The following is a 12,645-nucleotide window of genomic DNA, read 5'->3' on the forward strand; positions in this document are numbered from 1 at the left end:
AAAAACTGGAGAGCTGAAGAGGCAAAGCTCTTCAGCTAAAAACAGAGGCAGAGGTGAAGAGAACTGAAGAGAGAAACTGAAGAGAGCAAGAGAGACAGAGCTGAAGACAACTAAAGAGAAAAAACTGAAGAGAGCTGAAGAGAGACAGAGCTGAAGACAACTAAAGAGAAAAAACTGAAGAGAGCTGAAGAGAGACAGAGCTGAAGACAAATAGAGAGAAAAAACTGGAGAGAGCTGAAGAGAGACAAAGCTGAAGACAAATAGAGAGAAAAAACTGAAGAGAGCTGAAGAGAGACAGAGCTGAAGACAAATAGAGAGAAAAAACTGGAGAGGTGAAGAGAGACAGAGCTGAAATGGTGTATTTGGAGCCCAGTGGAGGAAGGGGAGCCTGTGCCCATGAATTGTTTTAAAGAAAACCGTAAAACATACAGCAACAATGCTTATATTCCCCCAAACCAGACGCTTGGTTTTGATGCATAAATTATTTCTACAGAGTGTAATTTGTACAAACAGCAGCATTTTTGTTTCTAATTTGAAAAAGTTTCAGTTACAGTAACACACATTGGCAGTTTGCATTACACTGTAAAACAGAAAAAACTGGCATAAAACTTAAATCGTGATGTTTTTTAACAATCCATAAGAGATATCAAAAAGCTAAATGTCTTGTGACTTGTGCACTTAAATAAGTATAAATGTAACTGAAAGGTTTATTATGTCAGTAATTGTACAGTACATTTTTGCAGTAATTCATGCAAAAGGAGCCCTGACTAAGTATTCCATAATGTACTGTAATAAACCTACTTTTTCAGTCAGCTTATATAAATGCAAAATTGATTTTATCTTGTACAACATTAGAATAGCAGTGATAAATCCTTAAGTTGTATCAGATTGTGTAATGTAGATGAGTTTTTTTAATATTAGCTTTTCAATATTTTAATTCATTTCATTGTACTTTATATTTTTTAGATACTTTAGCTTTACAACACTTATAAAATTAAAATTTTAAATACAGAAATTTCCTATTATTTGAATAGTAATATATATATTTTATTTTAACGTATAATTGAGAATCAACTGTAATACAGTTTCTGATTACAATATTTACTTTTTAATGTTACATTGTAGTTTCTCAGCTCCTATTACACCACATAACATCAGCCGAATTAACCCCAATCATTAACTTAAATTTTGCGTACGCAGTACGTGGATTTCCTGCCATATTATTGACGTAATTAAAGGTTCACTTGGTGCTCCGTGTCCCCCACCGGGTGTTTTTCAGACCTACTTATGTTGTTGACACGATTAAACGTCACCCAGGTGCTGGAGAAAAGAGGACAAGTGACGGCAGTCGAGTTGGGGCATTTCAGTTCCATAACGCTGACACGATTTCCACCAATGACACCAGAACAATAAGCGACACTTGCCACTTAAATATTTCTGTCATTTTTAACAATCTTTCACAGGACGTGATTAGAGCTCGGCGGCTCTGACGTAAACCAGATTGTTAGGTGAGTCTCGCGCGGACAGTTCTGGGTATGGCAGGCCAATTTGTCATTTAAATACTCAGCGCAAACATCTATAATTCAGTTTTCCTTCTCCAAAAAAAAGAAAAAAAAACTTTCCAAAAATCAATTTTACGTCATAATACTGTTATTTTGTAAGACAAAAGCCACTCTGGACATCTGGACGTCCCGCCATTAGAATTTCCTAGTTTCAGTTGGGAATGGAAATAGTATAAGCTTTAAAAGTAGAAATGTTATTATTCAGATGGATTTAAATTCCCTAGTTAACTGGGATAATTTCTTGGATCCCAGAATCCAAATTATCTGGGACTATGCTGTGAAACCCAGATCATTTCTCGGATTTTATCTTTATGGGATGAATGGCCTATGGTGCCATTCATCTAAGCACTGCCAGTGTTTGGTAACTTCTGACTTTTCTAGAAGTCAGAAGTTACCAGTTAACAAGAAAATATCTGATGATCAGATATTTTGATCTGATCATCAAAATATCTTGATTTTTTTTTTTTTTTTTTTTTTTTGATTTTTCCAAGACGGATCTAAGTTTTGATTCTTGAGTACAAGTACTATTTCAAACAAAAATGTTGTTTTATCATATGTTGGATAGTGACTAAGTTATCCAGTTACATCTACTCCAGAAACATTTTGGAAAAAATATACTTTTAAGAGTATTTTTTTAACAGTGCTGTACTTTTTACTTTTACTTGAGTAATTTTATTATGAAACATAATATTTCTGAATGCTCAACCCACTGTGAGTAACGTTACTGAATGAAGAACAAGCTTGTTTTAACCAAATGAAATAACCAGATATAGACACACACTTGCGGTTTTTGTTAAAGTTTCTTAAATTTTATATTGAAAGAAAATGATTTGGATAAATTTTTCTTTCCCTTGATTTTATTATTTTGTAATTTATATAAATTATTTTCACTTTGGTCTTTAAAATACCAATATTGGTCCATGTGATAATTACATTTTTAAATATTAATTGACTGATTGGTTTTAATAAGTTTGAAATTTGATCCTAATGTGACTGTGTTTTCTGTGATACCAACGATTTTTGTCATATTGTATTAGCAGAAACATGACCGAGTGAGCTCTCTTAACAAGAAACTATCTGTGACGTATATTTCTCCGGTAACCATGTCAACAAGAGTTTAGGCCGTTAGGACAAAGTAAACGGCTCATAAACTCTCTGAATGAACTTTATATGCTTTCTACTTTGGAAAAGCTTTGTGTTTGTAAGTATCTATATGTTTGGTAGGCACTTACACTTAATGCTGTCTTTTTTCGTTGATAAAATTTAAATCATTGATATAATTTTTGAGCGTAGCTTGAAGATATGTGTATTATTAAATCATTTCTCATTCTGTTACATTTCAGTTACAAAAACGTTTTGAGCGTAGCATTAAGAGGGTTGTATTAACCAGTAATATTTTTTCCCGTCTGTTGTATTTCAGTTACAGAAAAACACATTTTTAAAAGATCTTCAGTTCAGAAAAACAAGACTTTTTATTATTTGATCACTGGCTGTCAAGCTACACATTGACACGTGTTGTGAGAACAGCACAAAAAGTATTTTTTACAACTCTATATATTTCACTTTTACTTCACTTGAGTAATTTTATTTACCTGAGTAAAATGTCTGGATTCTTGACCCATTGTGGGTAACTTCAATGAATGAAGTACACGCTTATTTTATTAAAAAAAAAAAAAAAGATCACCTGGCATAGACACACACCTGCAGTTTTTGATAGTTTTATAAGTTTTATATTGAAAGGAATTGATTTGGAAAAAGATTTCTTTCGCCTAAGTTTGTCATTGATATGAATTATTTTAATTTTGGTAATTAAAATACAAAAAAAAATCCACATAACTTTCTATTTTGGTACATCTGATGTAATTTTTAATTTTTAACTTTTATAAACTGTCACTAAGTTGTGTCAGTCTTGTGTCTGATAATCTGAAAAAGTCGAGTCGAGGAGAAGCTTGATTTTTCCCCACAGATTATTTGTCTCAGTTTTAACAAATATCAAAAATAAATATTTTTAAGCTACATAGGCCCACTTTAAAACTGCAGTATGTAATGATTATAAAAATATTTTTTGCATATTTTTGGAAACTGTCACTATGTCATGACAGTATAGTATGAGACAGGTAATTTGTGAAAAAAAATTCAAGCTGTTCTTCCTTCTCCTAGCACTCCCAGTGCTATCTAGAAACAACCAATCAGAGCCAGGAGGCGGGTCTTAGTACTGTGCTACCTGCAGCTAGCATAGCATAGCCTATTATGAATGCTCATGCTAGTTAGCATGGCCTCCTATGAAGGCAGATAAACTGTTTTTCTGTAACAGTAAGTTCTCCACCATTAGTACATTGAGTAGCGAGTACATGAGGTTGACTGACACCGCCAAGACCCTCCTCCTGGCTCTGACTGGTTGTTTTTGACCGGGAGCGGTCCATTTCTTCAGACAGAATAGTAGCTCAGGGAGGAGATAAAGGACATACAATTTTTTTCACAGATTATCTGTCTCATATTATACTGTCAGGACAGGCTGACAGTTTTAACAAATATGTAAAAAAGTTACATACTTTAAGTTGCACCTTTAAATGATTCATTTTGTGGTGCTTTTTTTGGTACTTGAGTAGCCTTTTTGTCTTTTACTTGAGTAATTTGTCGGATTTGTTGACTTTTCATTTCTACTTGAGTAAAAATATGTTGAAGTAGTCACACTCTTACTTGAATACAATGTTTGTGTACTAGTAGTTATTTGTCCTACTGAGCTAAATCACAGCCACCTGTTTGATTATATGTTACAACGGCCTGCCATACCATCCCGTCTGTGCTTTCCTTGAAAAGATACGCCGAAAGCGCGCAGGCTCGTCATCCTCAGCGCCGCCCTGTAGAGAAAGAGAGAGAGACAGAGCGAGAGCAGGAGACCCCCTCCCCACCTAACAACCCCAACCCCGCAGGCTCTGTCACAACGACCCCACCCCCCAGCCCCCTCTGAACGAGGGCACGGAGCGACAGGCTCGCATTCGCGGAGAGAAGACCGTTCCGGGATCCCGGCTCTGTTTCGCCCTCAATCCGGGCCCTAATGCTGTAGCGGCCAGCGCGGAGGAGAGAGCGAAGTGAGACGTAACGCAGCGACCGAGAGTCGGCGAGGGACAGGGCGGACTGGGGAGACGACGGGATCGCTCATTCGCCTGGAAACATGGGATGTACACTGAGCGCCGAGGAGCGCGCGGCTCTGGACCGGAGCAAGGCCATCGAGAAGAACCTGAAGGAGGACGGGCTGGTGGCCGCCAAGGACGTCAAGCTGCTGCTGCTCGGTAAGAGGAGAGGCTGCGGCGCCTCGCTGCGCTCATGGAGGGGCGGAGGTGCTCTCCGTGGTGCTGATCTCACTGCCTCTGCCTCCGTTCTTTGCAGGCGGCGGAGAGTCCGGGAAAAGCACCATCGTCAAACAGATGAAGTAAGTGCCATTTACTTTTTTAAATTATTATTATTTTTATTCAAATTCCGGTCTCATTTTCTCCGCTGACAAACTCAGTCGGAGTGAAAGGCCCGAGATTGCGCCTCCCCTGTCTGCACGGAGGTAGGCTGGGCCGCCATGTTTCGAGAGGCCGAAGCCCCATAGGAGCACCGGTGACTCCAGCACCTCCTGCAGACCGCCAGCGAGGCCGTCCCAGGGTGCTGTTCACCGCCGGGGGTGCTGAAATGTAGTTAACGAGGGTTTCGCTTGACTACAGGGAGTGTGCAGCTAGGGATATGTACAGGGTGTGTGTGTGTGAATTACAGTGAGGTCACTACTGCTCCATTAGTGAATACCTCTGCTTTTAATCTTAATGGCTTTAAGTGCCCGATATCGCCGGGAGTACTTTGCCTATAAAGCGGATTTACTCAGAAATATTGCTTCTAAAACCGCATCTAAACCTTCCCCCGTCTAATCTAAATCACCCTTTGATGTTTTAAACGACTGCTGTTGTCTTCCCTAAACCTCTTAATCAAGTTCCTAGATGTTTCAGCACGAAAAGACACAAACCTCCCTGCAGTGTTACGACTGGATCCCACTTCCTTGGGTCATCCCTGTACCTGTGTATTAAATCAGATAGAAATGGGACACTCCTTCAAGCAGCCGATGCATTCTCAGTTCTCATTTATTTCTACTTCATAAACACATTTGACTTCATGTGCACATTATGTTCTTAGCATACAGTTACAATCCTGCAGCAGGCATTCTTTAAAAAATTACCAAATGTATTCTACTGAGAAGTAAATCTACCTTAACACGTTGAAAGTGCATTTATGTTTCTTTTCAAATATAGTACATTTGGTACAATCATCAAAAAAGGTGCTGCAGAATTGTATGGCTAGTCTTCCTGGTGCTACTCCATATCTATCAGAACGTTCTAGTTGTTGTGTTTGTGGTGAATCTTAAAAGTTAAGAATATTTTTTAATTTTTGCAGCATTTTGTGTTGGTTTACAGTATTTTTTCCAATATGAGAACTCTTCAAACGGGACATTTTAGTGGTTGTTGTGCCTTTTTAAAAGACAATAACGGGGAAAATCTTTACATTTGTGAGCGTATTTTCCAGTTTCTCCCTCCCCCTAGTTTACATAAACAATTGGCTTGGCTTCCTACCCCTCAGGAACGAATGAGGAGCAAGAGGTGAAATGGGACTGAGCATTTATCTTGGGAGAAGTTTGCCCAGCCTCCTCTTGTTTCCACTCAACCTCATTACCCTGCCAGTGCTCCCAGGTTGCAGCATATCCTACGGCTCTGCCCCGACCCCAAGACGCTTCTCAAAAACACTGTTTACAATTTACTCTCTGGGCCTTTCCCTGGCCTGGGCAGGCAGCGGATGGATGGGTTTTACTGCTCACTTTGAGTCATAAAGTGCAGGTATTGGAGGCGAGCGTGATGACATCATTGTCACATACGGTGGAAATCCTTTTCCTGGTGGCATTCATGAGAAAGGAGTTGAAGTGTAGTATCAACAGGCATGAGGAGTCTGTTCAAAGGCTCGAAAATAGTCGTAAAGTGAGGTGAAATGATGCATGCAGCGGGGTGGATTTTATGAATAAAACAGGCGTGCTGCTGTCGCCAGTCGGCTGCAGAAATGTCAGTGATGTCTATTTTTGTGCTTTTCCTCTTTAGCACCCTGTATTGGTCAGAAGGAGTTTCATTAATAACTCATAATGCTTTTTAAAGAGACACTAATTATGTAAACCCAGCACATTTTAGCTCATTTGATGATTTTTTTTTTCAAACAGAAGATTCCTAATTATTTTGACTTCATACACTATTTATACCATAAAATATTTTTATGTCTCAAAATATAACTAAAGAGTTTAGGCATTTTTGTGAAGAAAAGCAAACATTTTAATCAAAAGCAACTTTCTTTCTTTTTTTTTTTTTAACGTTTCCATTTAAGCAAAACTGGTATTTTCCACAGTAAAACATAAGCAGCTGATTTTTTTTTAAACAGGAAAAATAAAATTAATCATAATCTGCAACCCAAAAATGCAGCCGTTCCCATTCTCCCTTCGCAATGGTAAATTTTCTTTTATTCCATAAAACTGTTAATTTTGATGATGGTGCTGCAGATTCAGGCCATGTGGCTGATCTCTGCAGCGAAGCATCTTTTCATAATGTGCCCTGATGAGATGGAAACATGAAAACCGTGATCCCTTATCTGTCTTCCTCATCGGATGTCAGTCGGTGTTTGCGAATGACGGGATGAATGTTGGACCGCGGGTCGGTTTCCTTATAGATCCAGTCAGTCGGGGTGACGAGGGCCTGATGGACCAGATCATAAGGAGTTTAATTGTGCCTGGTCTTGTGTGGTCGTGATTGATTAGAGCTCAGATTGATCTGACTCCATCGCTCGTCATGCATTATAAATGATTTAAATATCACATTACTGCCAAATTACACATCGCAGACTGGGAATGGGATCAATTCCTGCTGCACTTTAACATGATAGAGAAGGAGGAAAGATAGAAGAAAACACCACCAGAGCACGTACAGCTGCAGAAAAATCAGGAATAGTGAAGCTTTTACTGTAATAAGTCATTTGTTTTGAAACGTAGGGACATATGGACAATTGAGACATTTTTTTTTCTTTTCTGTTTAGTCCAGGCTTGTGCCTGTCTGATAATATCTCTGTACGCCTGTAGGATTATCCATGAAGATGGCTTTTCTGGGGATGATGTGAAGCAGTATAAGCCTGTGGTCTACAGCAACACCATCCAGAGCTTGGCAGCCATCCTTCGAGCCATGGACTCGCTGACGATTGAGTTTGGAGACAAGGACAGAAAAGTTAGTCTCACTCACACCCAACCATTTGAACAGTTGATCTCTAGGAAATTCAATTTTATTAATATAATCTTGAAATGTGAACGTGTCCGCGAAGGGCTGGACGAGTAATAAATTCACTCATGCGCAGTTTTGAAAAGTTAGTTTAAAAAAAGCTCCCAAAACTGTCTCAGCTGGCGATGAATAATTAACAAGATTATATTTCTGTGTCTGTTCCCCTGAACTTATGAAACAGGCTGACGCAAAGCTGGTCTGTGACGTTGTCAGTCGCATGGAGGACACGGAGCCGTACTCTGCCGAGCTTCTCGCTGCGATGAAGCGTCTCTGGGCCGATCCGGGGACCCAGGAGTGCTTCAACCGCGCCCGGGAATACCAGCTGAATGACTCGGCTCAATAGTGAGCGCAACAAGAAGCCGCTGTTTTTGAAAAACAAAACAAAAAAAACCAAAACAACAAAAACAGTAGACCTGTAATTCTTCCATCTCTTCTCCTGTTGTCAACAGCTATCTGGACAGTTTAGACCGCATCGGGGCGGCAGATTACCAGCCAACAGAGCAGGACATCCTGAGGACCCGAGTGAAGACCACCGGCATCGTCGAAACCCATTTCACCTTTAAAAACCTCCATTTCAGGTGGAAGAAAAGGAAGCCTCTGCTGCAGCTTGTGAGGAATGAATGCTACCAGTTTTAGCTCCTGCTCTGAACCGACATGCTCCGTGTTTCCAGGCTGTTTGACGTTGGAGGTCAGAGGTCAGAGAGGAAGAAGTGGATCCACTGTTTTGAGGATGTGACAGCGATAATTTTCTGCGTCGCTCTGAGCGGGTATGACCAGGTGCTCCATGAAGACGAGACAACTGTAAGTACTGGCAAAACATGGAAAACATTTATGCCTTCAGTCTGTCACAGGGACTTTATGAATTATTTTTCAAACAAACAAATGTAACAAAAAGTGATTTATATAGACGGGAAATGACCAAGTCAGGTCAGTAAGACCAGATATTCTAAACGATGAAGAACCAAGGAAACAATACAAGGTTGGTACAGAAAAACAAAGCTGAAAAGGCAATAAAAACGTTAAAATAACACCTCATAGAAAAATAAATGTTAATAATTAAAATATAAAAAGATAAATGTAAATATAGCTTATAATTCTAAAGACTTTTTAAAAAAATTTAACAAAAATATTTAAAACAAAAATGGCTAAACTGTGTTTAAAGAAATAATTGTTGTAATTGTTAGTAACTACAACAGAAATGATACATTAAACAAAGCAACTTGATTAAAAAAATAAAAGCTTAGTTATTTACCGATATAGAATACTTGATAACTGAATAACTAAAATATAAATAAGATAATAATGAGATATAATTAATCAATCAAAAACTTGCTAAAATTGTTCAAAATTACGATTACAAATATGATAACTAAACTAAAAATAAAAGCATAAATAATAAATGCAATGTTAGCAAATAGTTAATGTGATACTTGATGGCATTTTTAAAATGCTCCCAGTGAGGACCGCTGTAGGTTAATGGCGCTGCAGTTTTAGTTCTCACTCCAGGTACCAGCAGAACTTTTCTTCTTCTGGCCTGGAGGACCAAAGGAAATCTGACAAACCAGTTTAAACACCAGTAAAGATCTGTGGCCACAACAGCACAGGGAGCCACTGCAGACACTTTATAACGTGTGTCGAGTGAGCTCAGCTTCTGGTTTCGTCCCTGTTTTAACTCTGTGGAAGCTGTAATGGAGCAGCAGTGTTTTATTCTTCAGGGAGAGCAGAGCGTTACATTGATCACCATCATAAAGTGTCTGCGTTGCACCAGGAGAGACGGTCAAACTCTGCCAGAGTTCGGTTTCCTGTGACATTTCTGTGATTCGAGCGGATCTGTTGCAGCGAGTCGGAAAGATTTCCCTCAGTGCTGTTCCTCCTCCTCTTGCAGAACCGCATGCACGAATCCCTCATGCTCTTCGACTCCATCTGCAACAACAAGTTCTTCATCGACACCTCCATCATCCTCTTCCTCAACAAGAAAGATCTGTTTGCTGAAAAGATCAAGAAGTCGCCGCTGACGATTTGTTTTCCAGAATACACAGGTGAGTCGGCGGACCTCCGTCCTCTCCTGCTCGTCTCGGTCACAGGCAAACCGAGCGTCACGTCTCGCCGCCCTCTTGTCTTCCGCAGGTGCTAATACTTACGAAGACGCTACGGCTTACATTCAGGTTCAGTTCGAGAGCAAGAACCGCTCTCCCAACAAGGAGATCTACTGTCACCTGACCTGTGCCACAGACACGGGGAACATCCAGGTAGTGTTTGATGCCGTCACCGACATCATTATCGCAAACAACCTTAGAGGCTGCGGCTTGTACTGAGGCCCAGAGCCAGAAGCACAGAGGTCGTCATGGAGCGCGTGAGGTGTTAATAATGATAATTTTGATGATTCTTAAATACATAAATATGTAATTCTACACGTCCAAACGGGACCCAAAGAGCTGCCGTCAAACACCACACTGGATCATTGCCATGATTTGTATCCCCATCATTTTTGTTTAAAATCTAAGCCCTCCCACCCCCCACATTTCTTTTCTTTTTTTTTTGTCTTTTAAATATGTGTTGTTAAGTTGAATGTTCTGTAAGGCTGGAAGCACCAGAGGTTTATTCAGCTGAAGCCTTGCCCAGAAACGCAGAGGAGGACGCCGTCCCGTTGCGCTCTGAATACAGCCTCTGGTGCTCCACGCCACGAGCTGCTGAGCGTGAAGGTGGAGATGATGATGATGATGCTGCTGACGGCGTCTTGTGGCTGAGGGGCGTGGACGCAAAGAAAAGAAAGGAGGCTGTGCTAACTTTCCTTCAAACTGCCGGCCTGCAGGTCTGTCCACTCGGTTTGGCTCTCATGAAAGAGAGGATTCTTCTGTCCAGAGCAGCTGCTGGCTGCCGCCCATCAGCCAGTCATTCCTTCAAGAAACACAAAGAGAAACATTGGTGCCAACCATCTGAGGATAACAGATAGGGCAGTAGGGCCAGAAATTAGAGCTCCTACTGTTGATTTATATTATTTAAATATCAGATTTTATTACAATGAAAGACTTATTTATGCCTCCGTCTCCCTCTTACCTAGAAGAAAAGTCCCGTGCCGCATGCAGTGCTGTGAAAACTCGCCCCCTTACAGACCGTGGAGTTTTTGAGCCCGTTTGAGATCATGGCACATCATATTGATTGAATTTAAGCCTGGACTTTGACTAGATCACTTCCAAACCTCCATCTAGCTTATTTTTCTCTCTGCACTATTCAGACTGTTGTGCTTCAGCTCGTCACCCTGATCATCACACCGCCACCACTGTGTTTGACTGTTGATATGTTCTTCTTATGAAATGCTGTTAGCTTCATGCCAGGTGTTAACAGGACACATGATCTAAAGCAATATCTGAATATTTTCCTAGAAATTAGGATATTAAAGGGTGTATGTGAGATGGTCCTCAGTGGGTTTTGCCTCTAGGGATCCGGTTTCGGCCCGGTCGTTTCCTGTAAGTTGAATCATGAACCTTAACGGAGGGAAACGAGGCCTGCAGCGCTTTAGATGTTCCTGAACGAGGCGGCGTCCATGAACTCTTAGCGGATATTTTAGGTAGGTTTTTAGGTAGGCTGGGAAGGCTCAGCACTGTTCCACGTTTTCTCTGTTTGTGGTTAAAGGTTTGTAGCTAAAAGCCTTGAAAACGGCTTTGTAACTCCGTCCAGACTGATGCATATGAATGACTTTGTTTCTCTTTGGTTCGTTGACAGATGTGATTCAATAAAAAAAGAAAAAACAACAAGAAAACAGAAGAAATAATCTGTAAGGGGGTGAAAACTTCACAGCACTGTATTTATTTCCTTTCATGAAACCCCGAGGTGCAGAGGGTCCCGAGCAGCTCTGCATCAACATCCAGGCTTTTGCGCTGCTGCGAGGCCCCTGGATGTGAAATTGCGTAAAAAGTGCAACCTCACCTCAGGCAGTCTTTGTTTGGGGAGTTTTTCCTGATTTAACCCTTTGCCCCCCTCCTCTCCCTCTCTCTCTCCACCGTCCATCATGTTTCTCTGTTTGCAGGGAAATCTAAAGTACAGCCCCTCATTTTCACCCAGACTGCCCCTCTCATCCCCTGTACTCTCTTTAACCCATCACATATCAGTCAGTCCTCACATCCTATCTCCATTTTCACCCTAAAAAGCACCGTACTGTATATATATATTATGATTATACCAGATTTTTTTTTTTTCTTTTTTTTACTGTGAATGTTTTTGTGCTGCACCCCCATCCTATTCAGTAGTTTATTGGTTGCTCTCATGTGGAATGTTTGTGCTGAGCCAATCGAATGTTGTGTTTACATTAAAGCCACACTTTTCCTAACTATCTCTGCTTTGGCGGTCTTGAGTTTTGATTGCGCCGCAACATAACAAGCTGTTCCCTCTGCTTTAATCTGTACAGAGAATTAAGGCTGGACCAGGAAATTAGGCTGCATATTATGAGAGAGTGAACCACTTTTGACGCTTCACTGCCTCGTGAACAAAGCTGCCCGTTTGGACTCAGAAATACGCATAAAAAAAAAAAAAGATTGGGAGCGGCTCTGGCATGGCAGTGAAATGTGCTGGCAGAGATCAGGAGCGCAGCGCAGCAAGCTCTCAATTTATTAGGTTAAAAGTGTTCCATCATCACCAGCAAGGAGCTATTCATATATTGGATGACTGGGCTGGATCAGCTGTCTGACCTGCTTCTGTCAGTTTAATGGCCGGGACATTCATAACTGCTCTGCTGCACCAGCGGCCCCACG

The 12,645-nt window shown here is 40.6% G+C and overlaps 1 protein-coding gene across 1 annotated transcript; it reads left to right on the forward strand.

Annotated features, from left to right (window-relative positions):
- The first annotated feature begins 4,412 nt into the window (after positions 1–4,412).
- On the forward strand, positions 4,413–12,227 carry gnao1b (guanine nucleotide binding protein (G protein), alpha activating activity polypeptide O, b). Its single transcript, XM_014994043.2, has 8 exons — positions 4,413–4,855; positions 4,953–4,995; positions 7,705–7,846; positions 8,079–8,239; positions 8,347–8,475; positions 8,569–8,698; positions 9,783–9,936; positions 10,025–12,227. Exons 1-8 carry the CDS (start codon positions 4,738–4,740, stop codon positions 10,210–10,212), a joined length of 1,065 nt encoding a protein of 354 aa, XP_014849529.1. The 5' UTR covers positions 4,413–4,737; the 3' UTR covers positions 10,213–12,227.
- Positions 12,228–12,645: the final 418 nt, after the last annotated feature.

Source organism: Poecilia mexicana, unplaced genomic scaffold (genome assembly GCF_051168715.1).
Source record: "Poecilia mexicana isolate PSO_F unplaced genomic scaffold, ASM5116871v1 scaffold_3, whole genome shotgun sequence".
NCBI lineage: Eukaryota > Metazoa > Chordata > Actinopteri > Cyprinodontiformes > Poeciliidae > Poecilia > Poecilia mexicana.

Excerpts from the sequence above, each read along its gene's own strand:
- gnao1b (XM_014994043.2), top strand. The coding sequence starts at position 4,738 with ATGGGATGTACACTGAGCGCCGAGGAGCGCGCGGCTCTGGACCGGAGC. Across the intron at positions 7,847-8,078 it reads TTGGAGACAAGGACAGAAAA|GCTGACGCAAAGCTGGTCTG; the intron begins GTTAGTCTCACT and ends CTTATGAAACAG. Across the intron at positions 8,476-8,568 it reads TTTAAAAACCTCCATTTCAG|GCTGTTTGACGTTGGAGGTC; the intron begins GTGGAAGAAAAG and ends CCGTGTTTCCAG.